Source organism: Hirundo rustica, chromosome 5 (genome assembly GCF_015227805.2).
Source record: "Hirundo rustica isolate bHirRus1 chromosome 5, bHirRus1.pri.v3, whole genome shotgun sequence".
In the NCBI taxonomy this organism is placed as follows: domain Eukaryota; kingdom Metazoa; phylum Chordata; class Aves; order Passeriformes; family Hirundinidae; genus Hirundo; species Hirundo rustica.
Window position 1 is genome coordinate 38,850,000 of NC_053454.1, and position 21,684 is coordinate 38,871,683.

Genomic DNA, 21,684 nt, shown 5'->3' on the forward strand with positions numbered 1-21,684 from the left:
GACAGTGGTTAATGGTTTATAAAGTAAATGCAACATCTGGTGTTCCAACAAGTCATCCAGGAAGGACGCTGGCCAAGAGTGCAGGGGAAAAAGAAGTACCCCAAGCACCTGTTTCAGGAGTTAGATGAGACACAGTTGGCCACCAAGCTCTCAAGCACGCAGCTCCATACTCCAACTCCTTTCCACTTTGCAAAGACACATGATCCCTCCTCCTCTTGCACTGGCACTAACCTCAGGATATCAAAATACTTTTGAGACCAACACAAGCTTTCTGTGGACCTCCCCTAACATCAGAGAATTCTTACAAAGATCTCTTCTTCATTGTAATACTTCACGGCCTTAAGAGACTAAATCTTCATGCATTGAGTCACCAATGGCAGCAATCAGACTGCCATAAGAGATCCTGAATTTTCTGGCTCATGCCACCTCTCCTAAGAGATCTGCAGCAGATATGGGTGATAAAGCAAGGTCACTGAACATACACTGGCAGATTACCAAGGTTTCAACCTCCATCCTCAATTCCAACATGAGAAGACGGTTTGAAGGTCTTGAAACAGAGCCATCTGCAAGTGGTGATTTGCTGGTATCATATATGGCTACATTTGGAAGTCAATCAGCTTGTGAAAGTGATCTCTCCTGGCATACTATCCCAAAACAACTGTTACTTTTGCTAGTGGAAATTCCAGATCAATCAAGGAACACCTGCTCTTTAATTTTTTGGCTTTTTTTCCTCTGGACTAAAATAAAAATTTTAAAAAATAAAAATAAAAACACTTTGAAACCTTTGAAATGAACTTGGACAGCAAATGGAAGTGAGGAGAAGGAGAAATCAGATGGTTGCATCGGAAAGAAGCCAAATAAAAAGATAAGCTACCCATAGACAGGTAATTACAAAATACTCAGTATAAAATACAGGGGAAATGCAACCAAGACACAGCTGCACTGCAAATGTCCAGTAGGGACTGGGGGTTTATTGTCGGGGGAAATAGAGGGAGTATGGAACTATTTCTTGTTTATTTAACTTCACAGAATCACAGAAAGGTTTATGTTGGAAGGGACCTTAAAACATTATCTAATTCCAAACCCCGTGCAATGGGCAGGGACACCTTCCACTAGACCAGATTGCTCAACTGAAACCAAACAGGAGAAAAACAAAAAGGTGGTGGAGGACCAATGGTTGGTCTGAAAAGGACAATGCACAATCTAAAGAAGTTTAAGCGAGCACGTTAAGGAACGGAGGAAAATACAAAGGAAGCCAGAGCAGAAGTTTACTCTGGGACTTGCAGTGCTTTAACATAAAATGTATTGTTCTCAATTTTTACCTTTGCAAAACTAACTTAGGAAGCAGAAGGCTCACTAGGTTGGTCACAGAGTCCTGAATTCTGACCCCTTATGCCTGCTGACAGTGTGGCCCGTACCTTTCCCTCTCGGTTAATATCCCCTAAAGACAGAGGGCTGGCTGCAGACTGTCCTGGCCAGGAGCTGCCTGCACCAGTCTTTGGCCAGGGTGCATTTCATGCTCCCCTGCTGCTGAGGGCACCTCACTCATTCTCCTGTGGCTCCGGTGCTCCGTGCCAGCCGTGAGCCCCCACCAAACACCTCATCACCTGCAGGACTAGGTTAGTACTTGGCTCTGCTAATCCTGGCTGGGATGTCCTCTGTGTTGGTGGCATCTCCTCAGGCCCATCAGCTGCTGACCTCAGCTCACACCAGAACCTCTACAACAACACACGGGCAAGTCCTGACAATAACCTGACAATTAGTTAATGCTGGGCAAGTACTGGAATTTACCCCCAAGAGCAACAGTCCTTAACTTCTCATCTGCCCAACAAACAACGTTTTAATGTGATACAAATTACTACAAAATGCTACATTTTAAAATTTTAATCCCATTACTTCTAGCTTCCTTTTCTCTTAGGAGCTAAGGTTGACCTGAAAATTACATCTGCTGTTTGCTGCAAGCATCAAAGGATCTTCCACCGACATCTGGAAAGAGGATACAGTGACTTTTGGTCTCTCCCAGACCGTTGACTCATTTAAGCCTCATTGAAATTCACAAGCTAAATCCATTTGCAAAAACATGATCATGAGGCATGAGAGAACAGGGTGGGGGAAAATGCAGAGCAAAAACAGAAAGAGGAAAAGAAAACATCCAAGAAGGCTCAGAGAAAACACAGAAAAAATATCATACATCCAGAGAAAAGCTGGAAATGGATTTGAGGAAAAAAAAAAAATTGAAATCTGCATTTTGTAACTTGTGATTAATTCTGCGACTAATAATGTGGAATTTCTTCTTAATGCCCCTCCTGGAGGAAGGGAATGCAACTGGTCATGAAGTTCACACAGGCTTATGTAAATACACATGCAAATAAGTTGTTTTCTTTGAGCTTCTGGCCAGTTGCCTCTGCAGGGGGTATCTGAGACTTCAGACTTTGCCCCGCCAGGATCAGGATACCAGAAATAGATACAGAAAGGAAGACGGACCCTTCCTTCAATGGGAACCAAGAGACGCAGGTCACTGACATCTCAGACGGTGTGCAGCGCTCCCGGCTCACACCCATGGGAAAAGACAAGGGCATCTCAGCAAGCACAAGGATAAAAGATGCAAGTGGAATGGTGCTAAAAAGCCACCCTACACCTTGAGGGAAAGACCAGACACTCACAGCTGACCCTGCAAGGTATCAGGAAAGAGGAACTGATGGGGAGGGAAGAACATTTGAAGTGGTTTAAGGTGAGACCATCTGTGGGAGTGGCTGCTGTCCCAGGGATTTCTTGGTAACCAACCCCTCCTCCCCTTGGGCAAGGAAAGGTGGCCAACCTTCAGGAGGCTCAGGAGCAGCCAAAGAACCAAGGGAACTACCTCCGTACTCTCAGGAACACAAAGCCACCTCTGACAACTCCAGAAACTGTCACTCAGTGTCCATTTTGATCCATAAAAATAAAAGAAATTTAAAAAAAAAAAAAAAAAAGCACTCAGTTTTCCCTTGGAAGATAACCGTATGTAGTAAATCTCTCCACAGACTCAGACTCACCTATCTCCTGTGCAGGTCTTGCGTAAAAAGTGTGAGGAGGTTAGAAGGGACAGGTGGAAATAACATTTAGGTCAGGTTTAAGTAGGTTTAAGGAAGAAAAGCTTTAAGTGGAACATCCCTGTCAAGCAGAGGATGCCGTGGTGCTTGTGTAAATCACAGCAGCCTGTCACGGGGTATCGCCAACCTGCCAGACTGAGGTGGGAGGGCTGGCCCCTTGCCGGGGCTGCCTCTCCCACAGGTCGAGGGTTTCCTCCCTGCTGCCTCCCGCCCTTTAAAAGCAGGTTTGCTCCTCGAGGGAGCTCTCTAAAAGCTCCCAGCACAAAGCCTCTTGCACATAAACAAAGAGTAAATACCGTGGCTTAATGTTACTTACCTCAGAATATGCTGTTTGTTCTGAACAGAGATTTAGTTAACTACAAACATAAGCAAGGGGGGGACTCTAAGGTACGCTGACCTGCTGTCTTTGGGACAAAGAAAAACTAAATAGACCTTAAATGTGTGGTTATCTTTACTTCTCCCTTAGCTTTGCCGTGGGCAAGGGTGAAGTGTAGGACTAATTGCAATCACTTAGCCAGGCAATCGGTTTACACAAAAATGTTTAGATTTTCTGTAACTTTTTTTTTAAAGGATTCCTTCTCAATTGCACTCATTGCAAACTGCTGATTCTGTAGAATCTTCTGTACAGACATGAATGCTTAGGCTTTTCCATTTACCATCACAAAAATCTCCAAAATAATTTTTTCCAGTATCTTATACATATATAGGATTCCTTGTGTTAAACATTTCTTTTCATCTATTAGTTAAACGGCTGAACCACTGAAAAATGTAAATTATTAGAAGCATTAAAAAAAAAACCATAGGAGACTTAAAAAGGAATACAGGCCCCTGCATTCACAAAAAACCAGATGTGCGGGTCCAGAAGATGGGAAGACTTAATTAACAATGCTCACAATGAACAGGGTGACAAATACAGAGCAAACGTTACTTGAAATAGGAAAGTACTACTTACCAACCATTGCACTCACTTCTCCTGCCATCAGCAGCGGGACGGTGTTGTTGTACAGGTTAACATCAATGATACCTTTCCGAATCGTTTCTCCCACTTTTGCTCCCAGTAGTACTGAGCCAGTGGTTTCAAAAACCGAAGCCAAAATGCAAGCCTGGCGTAAAGTAACAACACCAGAGCCCACAGCCGTTCCAAAAGAATTTGCAACATCATTTGCACCAACCGAAAAAGCTAAAATAAAAGCAATGATAAAACCCACAATGACCATCCACAGGTACTCATCCATTGCCATCTTTCCCCTAACTGTAGATCAGCTTCCCCTTTGCAAATAGTTAATAGTCAAGGCTGGAGGGCACCGCAACGGATTTGGAAAGCAGATTTCTTGTAAACAATGAGTTCTCTCTGGAAAGTGCTGGGTAGTGTTAGAATGTGAAGAAACTGCTAACTGCTGATTTTCGAACTACTATAAATACTGTTCATTTGGCTGCCTTCGGTCAGCAGTGAAACACATTCCATATTTTGCTTCCAAACCGGTAGGACTGCGATGTTCTGTCCTGCAACAGAGGGAAAAGAAAAAAAAAAAAAAAAAAAGAAAAAAAAAAAAAAAAGGAAAAGAAAAGAAAAAAATTTAGAAAAAAAAAGGGGGGGATACTCAGCAGATCTCATAACAATGCGCGTTTTCAGAAGTAAACAGATGATTTAAACCCACTAATGGGGTCCTACCTCAGCATGTGACTGCTCTAATCATAAAGCAATTCAGAAAAGATTCAAATTAGGTCACCCCCAAAGCAATATGTTTCTTGAAATATCACTGACCAAGAAAATCTTTTGAGCAATTTAAAAGGATTTAGAAAGTTTGAGACTTTTGTTTGTGTTGAATTTACCAAGCAGAGCAATAAGCCCTCTTTCTAGCAGGATGATTCCTCTTGGATTTTGCACCCAGTGAATATAAGACATATAAAGTACATAGACCATACCACACAGCCTGACTCCCAGCTGATATATAACATCTAGCTCCACTGATCTCAGCAGAGCTCTCAACATTTTATCAGCTGCAGCCATGGATATGCTCCTTTGAAAAATTACTTCATATGTATGTCTGTCTAGAAAACACCACTGAAAATACTGTGAAGAACATTAATACTCATTTCTTGTTGTTATCACATTCCATGCAGCAAGAATACACTTTCCTTACAGCTTTTCAGTCACTGAAACAGCACAAAAATTGCAATATTTCCATGCATCACTACCGGTTTAGAGAAGCTATGAAAAAGGTGCAATGAAAACATTGAACTCTAGTTTTTTCCTGTACATAGTTACCAATTATTAACAGTTATCGCATTCAAACGATTGTCACAGATATCTTTGGTATCTTTATTTTGACAGCTTCAGTTTTGACTGCCTTTTGAATTACATCTTTCCTAGTCCAATAGAAGGGTAAGTTCTTTCAAAGCAAAAAATGGACACAGAGAAAGGGAATTTAAAAAATAAAACCTTCATAATCCAAAAGACTGTTAAACAGAGCAATAAGACCCACAATGACATGAAGTTGGTCAAAAGCTGGAAGCAAATTTTCCCCAACCACCTGCCTCCTCCAAGGGCTAATTCTCCTCTGCTAGTGGCCACCATAAAGACACCCTCTGGTCCTGTGGCAAGGGATTAAATGAATGTTTAGCAGCGAATATGCATCAGCCAACACCACCTCTTTTAAGAACCGCTTCTAGAGAGCAGGGGGTGTCAGAATAAAGCCCTGAGCCCACCTCCTGCTCACCCTCTATTTCCCCACAGTCACTCCAATTTCATACAATATTCCCACGTGTACAGTTTCAAGATCGCGCTTAATTTCTTTCAATGACCCAATGCAATTTGGGTCCTGTGATAGCAAGGAGGAAGGGTCTCTGAAACCCCTGAAATAACAGCAAAATTAAAAAATTAAAAGAGATTTTGCATAGTCCTGAGGTGCTGGATCCTTGAGAACAACCAAGAGGAAAAAAAAACATCTATCCATAAGTGTTTCCTAGAAAACTCTTAAATTAATCTCAAGGATTGATGCTTTCTCTACAAGCACATATTCAGCAAAAAAGATGTCCCTCTCTTTTTCTGCAGGCTCCAAACAGGCTGAACAACTGTTGCTCCAGTCTTTTCCAGACATGGAGCAGACATCAATCCTCGAATGCCTTACACTCTAAAATAACATTTCAGAAGGTCTTAATGGCTAAAAACATTTGTATAAGGATTTTTATACTCTGAGATAACATGAGAAAATGAAGCACCAAAGCCCGTTTTCTGTTTAAAGACTTGTTGCTTTTTTATAATTCATGAGCACTCAGCCCATTGCATGGAAAAGGACTTGACAGAAACAGAAAAGGCTAATAATTGGAAGAAATAGTTATAGTTAGCACTTGTTTGCCTGTGAATGAAGACAAAACCCCACTAAAAGCATTTGTTATAAAATTTCTATTATGCATGTCAGATTTTTGCTGAGAGGTGAAGCACTATACTAGGGTCCTTCCTCGATCCTGGAGATTAGAGATTAAATTCTTCAACCTGCATGCATTTCCACAGTACCTGTGCCAAGTTAGCCTCAGTGCCCCACTTTCCTCTCCTGAAAATGGGCAAAGTTGACTGAGGTCCATACATGCATCCACAGACTGTGATTATACAAGATCCATTTCTTTGGACCAGCTAGATAAAAGCACACCCTTATTCCCAACAGAGATCTGTCTTTTCTCCACTTATCAACCAACCTACCAATTTATTGTGGTGACCCAATTTCTGGGACTGAGTGGAAGAGCAGGGTAATTGTGACATTCCCCCACCACAACAGAATTCATGGGACAATGTTTGCCAAATCTGGCTCCTCCAGCCACAGCGAGTTCCTGCAGTTTCCAAAATAAACCACTAAGTCACAAGGTTGCCTCTATTAGCTTCCCTGGGAAAGGGTGGGGTGATCTCCTCCAGATGGTCCCAAAGAAATTAAGACTTCAAGTGCGTGTATGTGTGCTCCTAAATCGCCTCAAGAAGGCCAAAGAGTCTCCAAGAGACTGCCAGCAGCGCTTTTGGCAAAGGGCTCAGAGAGGCAGCTACATAAACTCCCTCCCTGTGAAATAGGATATGTGGCCTCAGGAGAAAAGGATGTCTTAAGTAAGAAGTCACCCCTCCTGTCATCTTATGCAAGGTGATGGTTCAAAACAGAGCTTCCTCCAAAACTCGAGAGGCTCAGCTCGATGTCCACTGTGTTGGCACAAGGAACAGCACAGCAGCAGCCAAGCTGTGTCTTTAACAAGATGGAAATCAAAAGGAGTAAGCACATGTTTAAAAATTAACATGTAGGCTGCCTTTGAATGGCTAGGTGTTACTACTTTCAACCTTAAAAAACGGTAAGAGATTTTAAATGCTTATAAAAGAAGAAAGGAAAAAAAAAGGCACATCTCTGCTGAGAAAGTTTTCAGAAATGCAAAATATCCTGCAAAGCAGGCCAGTGACTAAATACAGACTAAATCTCGTAGCACGCTTCTTTCTAGAGCCCAAAATATATTTGGCATGCTCAGACACGCTGAACTATGGCTCTCATCACCTAATGTAACCCAAGAGCCTGTGGTATTTCATGTTGTTACTGGGATGAAAAAGAAACTGGAAAAAACACCATGCAGTAGGGAATGGCAGGTGATCTGCTCCATGTGGGACACCTGGAAGTCACCAGCCTGTGTCTCTCCTGCTCTCGCTTATATTTCATCAATGTGCCTCTATGCAACCCAAATGCAACTCGACGTGCTGGATGCTGGGAGACCCTTCCATTTACCTCTGGGACTGGTACCTCCTCTGCAACCAGGTGTGCTATGCTACCACACCAGACTCCAGATCGAAAAGTACATTTTCCTATTTAGGCTTTGGATAACTCTTCCTGAACCTGCCCAAACTGTTCTGCCATGCTTCAAACTCACACCTGGGCATCAGCAGAGCGGAGGAATTGTGTTAGGACCGGGGAGCTGCAGGACCTGAAGCTGGAGCATGCATCTCTGATGGCTACTAGAGTGGGGAGAAATGCGTAGAGATGACATTTCAAGCTGTAAGAAGCTAACTCTTCATTAAGGCAAGTTTTTTTAGCTAACAGAGTTTTCTTACAGGCCACAGTCAGTGGACCACACTTAGGAGGTTCGAGTTGAAACCTTTTAAGCGGACTTAGAAACTTCCACCTCCACAAGAAAAATGTGATTTTTGGAAATGCTAAGCACGTCCCTCTGCCTCACTGGCAGATGATCCAGACACCCCCCTCAGACTGTATTTTGTTGTTAACTAAACAGTTTGTTATAAGTCTGTCTACACAGAGTGCTATTTCTTTCCTAAGGGAGAGATGAGAACAAAACCTAGGTAAAAAAAGCACCTCGATTTATGCACACTGACAAGTGAATCCTCAGGAAAAAGTTAGAATCTCATGGTTATCATGAGATCATTTTAGGACATGCTTATATACAGACATTTACTAAGACAGGTCTCCTGGAAGCTAGTCACAGTACACTACTAAGCCTAGACAAGTTTTAGTGCAAAAAAACCCCCTAAATTTGAAAATCAGAGATGTCAGTCAGGGTTTGGGTATTTTTGTTTTTGCTAAATAAATTGCTGCTACAGAGAACAGAGAAGTATTTAACAGTAGGAATGAATGGATAAATAAAAGCTCAGGACTAAGTTCAAATTCTAGGGAAGCAATCAGAGTGCATAACCCTCCAGCAATCCAACTGTGTGACATAAAGGAACAAACAGAGATCCCATAAATGTCCTTTAATCTTCACTGAAAATTAGGGAAGCACTTACAGCACTTGTGAAACACTGAAAGGTATGCAGCTCACACCATATATAAATCATACTATATGCAGCTCTCCTGCTCTCAGAAGCTGCCCCATGCTGCAGCTGAAAATTTTCTTCTACTCTGGGTGGGACAGAGATTCTGCGATGTCCCAGTTTTAACCAATTTGTTGTTGCCCAAGTATGAACAAAAATCAAAGGACAGCAGCTAGTGTAGCATTTCCCAAAATAATTTTTATGACTACTCCACTTTGCATTATGGCAAGGCAGACAAGGGAGGACAATTTCTTTTCCTCTGCCGTGTTGAAAACAGCAGACGTTTCATGATTGACAGAGGCACTGAATTTGTGCTGACAGGCCGGTTCACTTCTAGTCACCAGTGGCGTAAAAGTCTGTCTAAAGTGCTTACCAGAGACTGCAGCTTCTGGGAGGTTAGTCCATATCCTCTCTACTTCTGTATGTTGCTTTTTATATAAAACCGATCTGTCAGGTTCCCACCTATGTGTATAAACTCAGGCCAGATCTGGCATTCCAGTCTATGGGTACAAAACACAGCACTGCACAGAAACCAAGCCTGATTTATAACCAGAGCTACTTACATCGTTCATATCAATAGTCCTTATCATTTCCAGTTCATGCTCAGGCCACAAGGCTCACAAATTATTTACTTTAAATTACCAACGCTACATTCATGATATGAAACGTAGTATTGAATCAAGTGGTTCAAGACTGAGAACATCCCTATATGGCTCTAAATTACATGCACAGGGCTTGTCACAAGGCCAAACATTATGCAAGTTTAATGCTCCAGTACACAAAAAGCACTCCCAACTTACTAAAAAAAAAATCAATTACCACATCAGCAGAAGCAGGTTGTGTATCAATCAGTTCCTATTTTAACACATTTACAACGTGTTTAAACATACTTCATGCTACTACTTGATATGGAAACAAGACTGAAGTTGACAGCTTTCCAAGGATTCCCATCCAGTTTAACATTGCAGAGAGGGACTGTCACTGTCAGCTCCCAAAACTTCCAGGGGATGCTTCCCTTTCCTAGTCCCTATCAACCTTTTGTTCCCACCGCTGAAAGGTCAAAAACGGATATAAAATATCTAGCATGAGATTTTGTTGCTGAAAACATTCACTAAACATACAGACAGCAGTCACTTTAAGCAGTTCTACAAACTAGTGAGAAAGGTGAAGTATCAACAAGTTCTCATGCATTTGCTGATAATATCTTTTTCTCTAACTAAAGGACAACTTGATCCTTCAGTGACTGAATAGTCTTTCTAACAAGCAAGTAGTTTTTTATGACTCAATACTACAGATTTTCAAAATCCATTCAGAGAAAACAAGTGTTCATAGTTACAGAAAACATGTTTTATAAAAGAAACCATGCAGAGAAGGCTTTAAAACTCACCCAGTATTTAAAAGTTGTTTCAAGAGAAAAAGGAGCTAAGTTCTTCTAGCAACCTTCCCTCCCGATTGGAAACAGAGGCTGAAGTCTAAAATAGACATCCTATCATTCAGCACAGTCACATCTGAACATGCAAACTTTCAGAGGGTAGAAAGAGGGCTATAACTTACACCAGGCAGTCCGGGCATAAAATTCACTCCGGCACAGGAGAGCACACAAGACAACACTGAGAAGCATCAATGCGAGTCCAGATTCTTATTCAGTAGGTGAAAATCTGCCTCCTCTTAAGCAAAGAATTCTGCTGGGGGTGGGCACTGATAAAACACAACACTGCGTCACGACTGCACCAGAGAGACAAACCAATCCAATGAAGCTCGTATAAAGCAACAAAACCTTCCCTTCCCTTCCCTCCCACCCCCTCTCCCACCCCCAGGCATAGGCATAGACAAGAAAGGAAATCTCCTTTTTGACTGTCAGCTGGGCATTTTGGCGAGCTCAGGTAATCTCTGAGGAGTCCCAGATCTTTTATTTGCAAGCACGCTTAAATGCACTTTTAATTCAAGCGCGTGTGACGCTAGGGTATGTACATCCAGTCTGGGAATGATGCTGCACGCTCGCTACTTTATCCATGTCAGCAGAGGTCCCACAGGCTACACAGACTGCGGAAAGTTAAAGATGTGCACAAGCTTTGACTGGATCGATGCCTAAGCAAACAACTTCATTTTCAACAGTTCAGCCTAAATTTCCCAATCCAGATTCCTTCAACTGCTTTCCTTTAAGTGGGAAACATTTTTGCACGTAAATCAAGGCAAAACTAATGTTTGCCTAAAAGCACCCGGCTTGGCTTTATATAAAATGTTTGCTTTAAGACTATACAATGCAATTAAGCTACCACATTCAGCAAAAAGGAATTAAAATCAAAACTGCATTGTCACAGTTAAAAATCTGACAGACAAAAATTTATTTGGACACATTTATGGTTTATAAATTTATCTGCTAGGTTTTACTACATTCTGAGTCACTAAAATGCGTGTAATGACATTCCAACTTAATGAAATTAAATCTGCAAATTTTCTGCATCCTGAACATTTGAGAAAAACCAAACCAATTCAGATCTGTAAACACACACATGGAAACATAATCCTTTCCTCATCTATTTTTTCAAGTTTGAATAGAGGATATTTCCTAACAAGAAGTCAAAAGTTTTCTGAATTGGTTAAATTCAGCTGCACATCTGCAGGGGTTATTTAGTAAAAGTGTTTAACATTTCTTAAGAAAACTCACATGGATTAGCAAGCCTACATCACCTTCCAAAAAGAATTAGGGAAAAAAATTCCAACTACAAATCTGCAATGAAGACATGACACTAAAATCCCCCCACAGGAAAAAAAAAAAAAAAAAAATATATATATATATATAGGGCCATGATTATTTTTAAGAAATGCTGATTCTTTATTTAAGATTGATAACCAACTGCAATTAAGTCTGTGATATAGCTGCCACCTTTATGAAAAGCTACATCTCTTAAGTCTGGTTCTGATGTCTTTCCTTTTGCTTCTGTAATAGCTGGGAAACACGCTTCCAGTTTTTAGAAAACTGAGAGGCTAAGACTTTCACAGTGGCTTTCCCTTATGGACAAAAGCAACATATTTTAACAAGTACATTAATATTTTCCTGCAGATTATGTATCTTAATACCTTTTCTTAATTTTTTATTTTTTAACAGGTAGCATCAACCAATTCAAGTGAGAGTGACCATAACTGTAAACATTAAGTCAGCTTGTATTTATAGGTCTGGATTCCAAAGTTTTAAGAAAGTGAATAAACAAGCACAGAAACTTCTCGTAGCACTTGTTTAACTTTATAAAGTAAAAAAACTAAAAAAAAATTAGCAAAATATTATTTCATGTTCTCTTTATAACTGGTGTCTGCTTCTAACCCAAAGGGTCCCAGTAAGCGTTAAATCCATCCTAATTCTCCTCAAAGCACCAGCCCGGAGTATTTTTAAATGGGGGAATTAAAATTCCCCCAGCCTAGAGTAACCACCACCGGTGTCCAGGTAAAAACACTGCCGAGGGGATGTGCTATTTGAGAGGTATCCATTTCAGTTTCAAATCCCACAAGCTGACAGCCTGACCTGTGGGAAGCATCTCAGACCCAGGAGAGCCACAAACTGGAACCATTTGAGTGCTGCTTCCCACGAGCCAGCCTGGCCACAACGGTGGTTTCTTGTTGACCTAAGCTTCAAAGCTCGGTCTTCACGCAAAGCAAAGGATATAATAAACAGCACAGAGAAAAGGAAATATCTTCAAAGTTTTTGTTCTGCTAAATCAGCATTGTGGACTTCAGGCATGGGAAAATTCAAGCCAAGATAGGTTGACCATTAAAAAGAGTTATAATTTGGGACACCACTAAAGAAGCAAGCAAAGGAAAATTTGTAAGACCACAGAATAAATTACGAGGATTGGTTTTTGGAAATGGCAGCACCAGTTTGGTTCCCATCAAATCAGATATTTGTAGAAATGATAAATTGCAATCTCTATCAGATATCATAATTTGGTTTTAATTGCAATTTATTTTGGTAAATCCAGAATTGATAGATCTTTGTTTGATTCAATAAACTCATGCTAGGCAGATTTATATTCAGGCTTAAATAATGTAATAGGACAAGTCAATTTAAATATTTAAACTCCCTTTGTTTTACATTTCTGCATCAGCTATTTTCTGAAAGATGCCCAGGTTCTCACTTTCCAGCGTCCACTAAAACAAAGTTAATTTTGCAACTCAGTGTAACTTTTATATCAAATGTAACTGGCCTTTTTTGCCATTCAGGTTGGAAGGCTACATATGTAAACGATTATTCATATTTTAAAACACATACATTTTGAGTAGAAAATAATGGGGGATGAGTACACTTTTCTAACACAAAAACCCCTAAGAATTGGAACCTGAATGCCTGCAAAATGCATTTAGTCAGGAACAGAAATACAATTAAAACATCCAAAGGCTGCGAGATGTTGTTCCTGTTACATTGTGCCAGCTTAAATAAGGTTTCTGACCCAGCCACAGGAGCTTCTGAGCTCTCACATAGCTGCTGGTACTCTAAAACTGGGAGCCATAAGCACCTGGAACTAGGGACCCTGACCCTGCCTGGGAACCCTCATTCCCTCCCAGTCTATAAACAAAGAAAATAAAATTAATGAGGAGGAATGAAAATGGGTGGCAGATGGCAGCCCTCGTACCTTGACAAGGAAATCCAGCTCTTGTAATACCCTCTGCTTTCTGGTACGGAAGGCCCTCATGACCATCTCCACCATGGGGGCTTTGAAGCAGGACACCACAGGCCAATCATTACCTGAAAATCAGCCCCGAGGTCCTTGAGACTAACAGAGATTTAACAGTGCTCTACCAAACATGGCACCTCTTCTTGGTGCTCTGGTAATTCAGTTACGCTCAATGAATACCAACAAAACTCTGAGTGTCTGCTCTGCAGAGAGCTGCAAACAAGTTAAAAAGAGCCAATAAAAGCACATCTGCTTTTGCACATTTGATAGCAAGCTCCAAAACATTCCGTTATCTATCAGGATAATCTCAAAAGAGATGCATCCATGTTTCACCGCCAGGAAAACCATCTCAGGGACTCTCTGGAAAGTTTAATGCAGTAGACATAAAAATTAAAATGTCTTTTAGCATTCAGGGATGGAGCAACTCCTCTGCTCTGAGGAATCAAACCCCTTGGATGGGATTTCTTGATGGCTCTGAACTCTGTCACCCTGTCCAAACATTTTTTTTTTTTTTTTCCCCAGCGAGCTTGCGGGCTCTCAAAGAGGACATCCCACCCCCGTGAGGGGACTTCCACTCCCAGCGGCCGAGGTGAATTCGCTGTGCTTGCAGGGGCATGCATGGAGAGCTGCCATGTTACAGCATGTGACTCTGCTTGAGATCACACTTGCCTACTGAGCGAACCCGCCTTGGGAAATGAAAGGGAGGAACCCACAAGTGGAATTGCTGGAGGCCAAGGCTGGCACCGAGGATGACACAGGCTCTGGGTGCCGTGTGGCCTGGGAGAGCCATGCTGACTCCAACCCCTACCGCAGCGCAAGACCACGTCAAGCCAGGAGTTCAAAGGCAGCAAAGCAATTCTGAAGGAGCGAGGCTTTGGCCAGCGCTGATTCAAGCACTGCCCCAGTTAATGCTGGGAACTGGACTCGGATCGGCTGGGATTCCAGCCGACTGACCAGAGACTAGAGCATACTCATGTCCATACTAAGACCAAGGAAAAGGGTGAGCTGCTGCTCAGAGCCACTCTGAGCTTAATCTTCCCCTTCCCAGACCCATATTCAAAAACAGTCAGTATGGGCACAGTACTATAAAAGCCCTGGCTACTGCTGACAACTCAAAAGAGCATTATCCTGAAGTACTAATGGACCTGTACTGACTTTACACGGAATATAAAAACTGACCATGAAACACTCCCGTGGCAATCCAAAAATACGCATTCTGCAAATTCAGAGGCTTATGCAAAGATGCCCTTGGTGAAAAGCCAGAGTGTGGTTGCCAAAAGTCAACAATGCAAATTTTTCAGATAAAGGAAACCTGACACGTCCAGCCCCAGATTGCCTGCCATTTCCATTTCAGTTTGGGTTTCAGAGAACAACCACTGTGGAGCCTTCTGTTTGAGCCAGAAGAGATGGCAGGAGTTCCCTTGAGTCCAGCAACCCCCTCTCTCCAAAGAGAGCTGGAGTGAGTGAGTAGCTATCAACATGCCAAACCACACCGGCTGGCTCTCACTGCCAACCTCCAAAATCGATGTGGCCCACAGGACAGAAGACTTAGCACTGATGAAATGAGCTAGCTGTATGTCAAAAGGAGGAAAGGACCAGGGGTATAACCAAACAGAGGAGGGACAATGACACTCACAGAGGTGTCAACCGGGGTTTTGGGGGTAAAAGGAAGTAGATGAAGCCAGGAGATTCCAGCAATGGAAATTTTGCTCCTTTTTTTTCCTTATGAGAATTGCAGTGATAGAGATATAAAGGGGGAAACTGCAATGAAAGCTGTGACCTTGGCTTCATTTCACAGGTATAAGAGCCAAATATTACACCAGGAGGCTGGTGATCATGCTTATGCTGCCTGGGGACCATGCAAAGCATGGCATCTGCCAATTAATAGGCCTGTTTCCCCCTGAAAGTCCAATAGCTGCTGACCTCTGTTCTCGAGTCCATGGAATAGTCCAAATCTGTCTCCTACAGCCTTTGCTGCCAGAGGCATGGGGAGCATGATGGTGAAGCAAATACCTTGAGTTCCACCTACCAGGCAGCATTAACGTCCTGGTAGCTTCACCATAGGCTGACAAGCGCTGAAGCAAAGCGGCCAACAGACTTGTCACACGGGCGAGAGATTAAATCACTGTCAATGCAACATGCCAAGGAGCGTCCCACAGCTGAGCTCTGGGCTTAGCAAACACCTCCAAGAGGACTTACTAAGGGTGCGTGGTCATATGAAGCAGATGGAGAAAAGTTAGGCTTTATCTCTCAAGGAAGGGTGGAGAGCAAACCCAGCGGTCCAGTGCCAATGTTCAGGTGGAGCACAAAGAGTCTTCCTAAAGGTTTGGGCAAGATAACAGGACACATGGAGTGACGAGCGTATTCATCTTCCAAAAGAGCTTGAACAACTAAAATTTCTCTGCTTGACACACAGGCTGTAGGGAAGAGGCAGTTACTAGGCAGCAGACGGTGTTTGAGTACTTGGCACCAGCAAACAGGGCCGGCGGCTACTGTGCCTCAACCTCAGGAAAAGGTGCTCCTAGCTAAGCCTCGATGACAACAGTGACGCATTTCAGCAGCCCGACCGCTGCCCAAAGGAGAAAAGATCGAATGGATGCTGCTGAGAGGTGAGGAATGGCAAAGGGGATTCCATGAGGAACCCTCCCCTCTTCCCTGGCTTCTGGTGTGAGAATCAGAGCTAGTCATGGCAGGATCCTGCTGTGCCCAGCACGGCTCAAGCTGGGACTTCTCTAGACTATGCCATCTCCCTCGCAGAAAGTGACCAACCCAACAACGGGAGTGGCGCAGCACTGACACAGACCTCTCCACTCCACACAAGCCCTGCGAGAAGAACCACACCACTCCAAGGAAGGCTGCAAATTCCAGAATTAGCTGAAAAAATCAAGCAGGAAAGGAGAAAATAACCCCCAAAAACCCCTAAAATTAAGTCTATGGCAGCCACGTATGACAATCACACCATGTTCAAGAGTCCTCTGAAATATGGAAGAACATTTGCAGAGCACATTTCTTCCAAGACCTGGAAGGGACCAAGGTCTACCCCTGACATACTGATAAGGAAAATTTAGCCACTGTTATCCATAAAACAAATGAGCAAGTAGATAATCATATAAATAAAGGACACTGAATACACAGGCAAAAAGAATATAAAGTATTTTTTTCTTTGAGGGGGTAATCAAGGAATGTAAAATTAATAAAAAAATGGTTTGTCACCAGGACCTTCAGAAGTCATATAAATCATTTCCTCTTCCATCTCTTCTACACATAAATTAAAAAGGGAAAAATTAATTATGCCATTTCTTCAACTATCAATCAGTTTCTCCACTTTGAATTAAGCAGATATTTAATTAAATCAAATTAATAAAATTATGTGAGGAAAAGAGTTGCTCTGAAACAGTGGAATACATTACTCCCAAAATGGGCTTAATTTTCCAATCAACACTGTCTCCAAGCCTTCAACCAGATATCTTCCACAAATTGATTTTTTCTTTAAAATTTCAGCAGATATGAAGATATCTTAATTACTTAATTTAATACTAATAACTAAATATATTACAATAAATTTGGGCTATATTATAAGTTAGTTTCTTTCAAAACCAAAGTACTATGGTTTTACAAGAAAAACAATCCTTTTCAGTTTTAAAAATTTCTCAATTAAGCAAAAAGTATTTTCCATTCTCTAAAATAATCCAGAACTTGGACTATTTTGTTCACTAATGTACTTTCCATCTGGGAGACACCGGTGCACTGATCAAATGTGTAATTTGCAGAAGACCATTCTCTATCTACTTTAAAACACTATCATCAATTACTGAAAAAATCTCTTTAAAATTTGAAAATAATTACAAACTGATCCATTGGCTACTCTAATCCTGGGATTCTCTTTTGACTGAAATTCTCTAAGGTTTATTCAGAAAACAGAGTAATTGCACAATCTCAAATACACAGTTCTCCATCAATAAAGTCTTCCACAAGAACATGCAGGAACCCACACTGAGAGTGCCTCATGGGCAAACACCATTAAAGGAGTAATGCTGAGAAAAACACTAGGTGAACACAGAGGTACAAGTAACATGAAGAAAACAAATGTGCAGATTTACTTGTTCCAGTAAACAACAGTAGCTAAACTTTATTGATTTCAGTTTCAGCAGCTAAAAATCCATTAAAACATTCTTATATGATACAGACAATACTATCCCATATTCAAATTTCTATCAAAGTAATAAAATAGGCTAGGATTTTCTCACAGTCATTGCAATTTACTAATTAATTAGTACAATAATACCTATTTTAAAATGTAAATATTATAAAGTGCAAATAGTTTTTGTATCCCATTGTGATGTAGCAATTTGATTGTATGGAAATATCTAAGTAAAGAGTCTGAAAAAATACAACTGTTAGCTACAAAAATAGCTGGACACATTCTCAGCCACTGTCTCTCAACTGTTCCTCTTATATCCGCTGTAAAATGATTTCCAACACAGTAATCACATCTATTCGGAAGAAACTAAAATTATATGATTTCAAACTATTTTCATTAAAAAAACCCAGTCCTTTAACAACTGCTTTTACTCTTCCATCTAATTATATACTCTTAAAGGCCAAATATTCAGTCAGTATACAAAAATAACCATAGCCTTTTATTAAGGATAAGACACCAGATAGGAGTTCTTAAGAAAAATAAAGATGTTCTTTGCCTGCCTCTACCAGCAATACTTTTCAATATAGGAAAATACATTTACTTTTTAAATTTTAAATACATATACGTCAAAGTCTTAATAACTTTGTATCAGAGACTTACTACAATCAAGTCTGTTCACAGTATCATTAAGTTGTTGGACTGCATGGCTAGTACTTCCTTCGAGACACTTCACAGAACAGCCAGGATGCTGAAAAAACTACCTCTCCCAAAAGCACTCTCCTAACTCAATACTAAGTAATCTGCACTTATAACCCCACAACCCTGGCAAGAAATCTTATCTAGAACATTTTTCTGACCGACTGTCAGATAGAAAGATAAAATTGATTAATATTTGATTCTGACGTCTAAGGACACCATAAGAACAATACATTAAAAGGTTACTCAAATTAGAGGTTTAGCGCTGTTATTTTTTTTCTTTTACCTATGCACCTGTCGTCATACTTTCTATGCAAATGCTGTTTATTAAATGCAAGCAAAACCCCTAACTTCCTATTTTGTAGTGGTCTGAGCTTTTCCACATTCAATGTATGTTTCAACAAAAGAAAAAAACGAAATTGATTTCAAGTACAAAGCAGCAGCTATCTCATCCACAAGTAAAAACTACAGCGATGTTCTGCTCTTCCTAAAACAAGCTTGAAGCCATGATTATATTAAAGACACAGATGTGAGGGGATTTTTCAACTTCCAAACAGACATGCAAGCAAAGTATTACAGTTCAGGGGTGCAGGTAAATGAATAAGCAAACAAACTAGGTGACGTTTGTGCAGCGTCCTCTCAAATCCTGCAATCCCTTCTAGAAAGTCTGGGTCTACATGTCCCTCTTCTTTACTCATGTTCTTCTCACATGGCTTGGTCTCAGAAACTTTCCATGCCTGTAACGGAAACTTGAGCCAACTTCTTAAATGTATGATTTCTTCATCTCCACTCATCATCCACTTCTGTTTCTGAGAAGCTCCTCATCATGATACCTGTATCTCAAGAAGCAAAACAGGAAACATCACAGGGATGAAGCAATGAAAGATGAATAATAATTTGCCTCTGTGTCTTTAATAAAATCCCAACTTTCATTCAAGTTCCTTTTAGGAAATCAGAGTTCCTTTCACAAGCGCAAAGCTTACGAACCTAGTTTGGCAAAACATCGCGTGCCACAAACGGGGTAACCAATGCAACCTCCCAGTCTGCACCTCTGATCCTGACACGACGAGCAGGAGAAATCCTGTACCAGCTAGCCTTACATACTGTGGAAAATAGTATCGGGTGCCAAGCTTGCAGAACTAGTCTGCGGCAGCCAGCTCAACTAAAGGAAACTGCTGACCCATCTGCTGACTTACCCGCTACTGAAAACAATGCCAGTTATCTTTACCCGGGACTCATTTGTCCAAGTAGAGCTTTAGCCCACAAGTTAGATGAAAAACAAAGATGTAAGCAAGCCTCTTCCTCTACTTTTCCCATTGCTCCCTAATCTACACAACTTGCACAGCGCACAGTTAGTGTCTTTATACACTTACCAGGTACAAGAGAAGACAAAGTTTTCTCTGCATTACAGCAGCTTAGCTACAAGGTGACAAAGACCTGTCATAAAATTTGTCATTGGGGTGGAGGGCACTCGCCTGTCTGTTTCTGCCACCCAAAACTTGGGATCAAGCAGGCCCAAAGCCAAGAGCAGCACTGTTTAGAGTCTAACAACAAAACAGCAAAGGGATGACTCATCTGCAAAATGGAGACGCAGCCGCAGCCGTCTTGTGTCCAAAGATGCAGCTTAAACCATCTGCCTGCCTTACAGTTTTGCCTGAATGCTGAACGAGGGGGTACAGGAGAAATACTTCTGCAGCCTCCCCAGCCATGAAGCCTTCAGGGCAGATAAGCAGGCACCAAAACCATTCTGCCAGCCAGCTCTCAGTGAAACAGAAGCACGAAAGCAATTTTATCTCTCCCTTTTAGGGTTAAGGCCACCTTTAAATAAACATTTGCATCAAAGCCTCTTTGTACCAGAAGCAGAGCAGACCCTACATCTTATCAGCTACCACCTTAACATCTCAGAATTCTATATCCCATCTAAAATCCCTCTTTATTCTGCAAAAACACTAGACAGCAGCATGCTCCATATGCACGAATCAGAAAGACAGCATGGTCCTTCCCCAACTCCTCCCAGTGAAAGGGGGCTCAGTTTTGCGTTCTTACAGCAGAAATGAGGGACAGCTGTAAGGACAGAGTCCCACCAGAGCACAAAGTTTTGGCTTTGCTTCTTGCACATCGCAGTCAGGAAGATAACTGAGACCTAGTCAAAGCAAGAAGCCCTCTGAGAGTGCTCTGGGTATTGCAGAAAAAACAGCTTTTAAGTAACTGGACAGAAATGCTATTTGCTGTGCTGGGATTACATGTCAAAGAAAAATACGTATTCCCTCAATTCTGAACTCTTGATTAAGTCTTTACCCTCAAAAGTGCTTAGAAGGCAAACAGTCCTGAAAGCTTGTGACTCAGGGATCGTGCCTGCTACTGAGACATGTTACTGCCTCTGGAGGAAAGGTAACTATCAGAGATTTCAAGAGTTTAAAAGCTTTCAAAAGCACTAAAACTGAGGAAGCCACAAATGTCCAGCTATCAGGACTATAGAATAGAATTATTTTGTAATGTATATACCATCCAATAATTTTAGACCACGGTGAGTCTTAATCTTTTATTATGATGATCACTGTATACAAAAACAAAAACCATAATTTTACTGTTCCGTAGTCATCATAACTCCACATTCTCCCTGAGCAGCAGAAATTAACTGAGGACAAGTAATTCAATCTATTATTGACATCCTCACTTGTTAATCAGATGTCTACAGTCAGCATACACACCATACCGAGTACGAGACATCCAGGCTGCTCACTGTTGCATGCAGAAAGAGAAGTGCAGGAAAAGGTTAATAATAATAAAGGTTAATCAAAAAGATCTGATGCTGGCTGCCACCTGAAACAACTGAGGAATTTTCAGTTTTCTGTTGAACAGACAATTTACTGGCAGGCTGGTACTTCTAACTTTGATCTTCCTTCCTTCCAACACCAGCAGAAGCTCAGTAACAGAAGTTCTGAAGCTTTGTAGCTCAGTAACAAAATACAGAAACCTCCCAGAATGTTAACTCAATTATAGAATTTTGGCAAGGAAGCCTTCCCCTTATACCTTGGGGAAAATCTTAAAAGATTAAACAGTACATGTTTTAAAAGTACACATGCCTCAATTACTTGGTGTAACTCTTCATGCACCTAATTTCTTTGAGAGAAAAAATATTCTACAGTAACTTGCTTGAAAGACTGAAAGTGTTCCTTGTTTCCCAAAGAAACAATGGTTATACAACCACACTGATTGTCCCATGCACAGAAAGCAAACTATAAGGCCAATTTCAACCTAATCTCATGCAAAGTATAGAGATTTCAGAGGTGCTCACTTCCT

General features: G+C 41.3%; 1 protein-coding gene across 7 annotated transcripts in view; it reads right to left on the bottom strand.

Moving 5' to 3' along the window:
• The window catches only part of SLC20A2 (solute carrier family 20 member 2), a 59,131-nt gene that overhangs the window by 27,065 nt on the left and 10,382 nt on the right, over nt 1-21,684 (bottom strand). For 3 of the 7 annotated variants that reach the window (XR_005701047.2, XM_040065361.2, XM_040065356.2), the window contains exons 2-3: nt 10,432-10,575; nt 4,042-4,592 (exon numbers count right to left, since the gene is read on the bottom strand). Coding sequence is in view for 6 of the 7 variants with exons in the window: in XM_040065361.2 (XP_039921295.1) it covers nt 4,042-4,330 (289 nt within the window). In the remaining variant the exon portion in view is untranslated. Of the gene's footprint in view, nt 1-4,041; nt 4,593-9,250; nt 9,290-10,264; nt 10,350-10,431; nt 10,576-21,684 lie in introns of those variants that run through there. The other 4 variants (XM_058420810.1, XM_040065358.2, XM_040065357.2 and 1 more) reach the window with 3 other exon arrangements.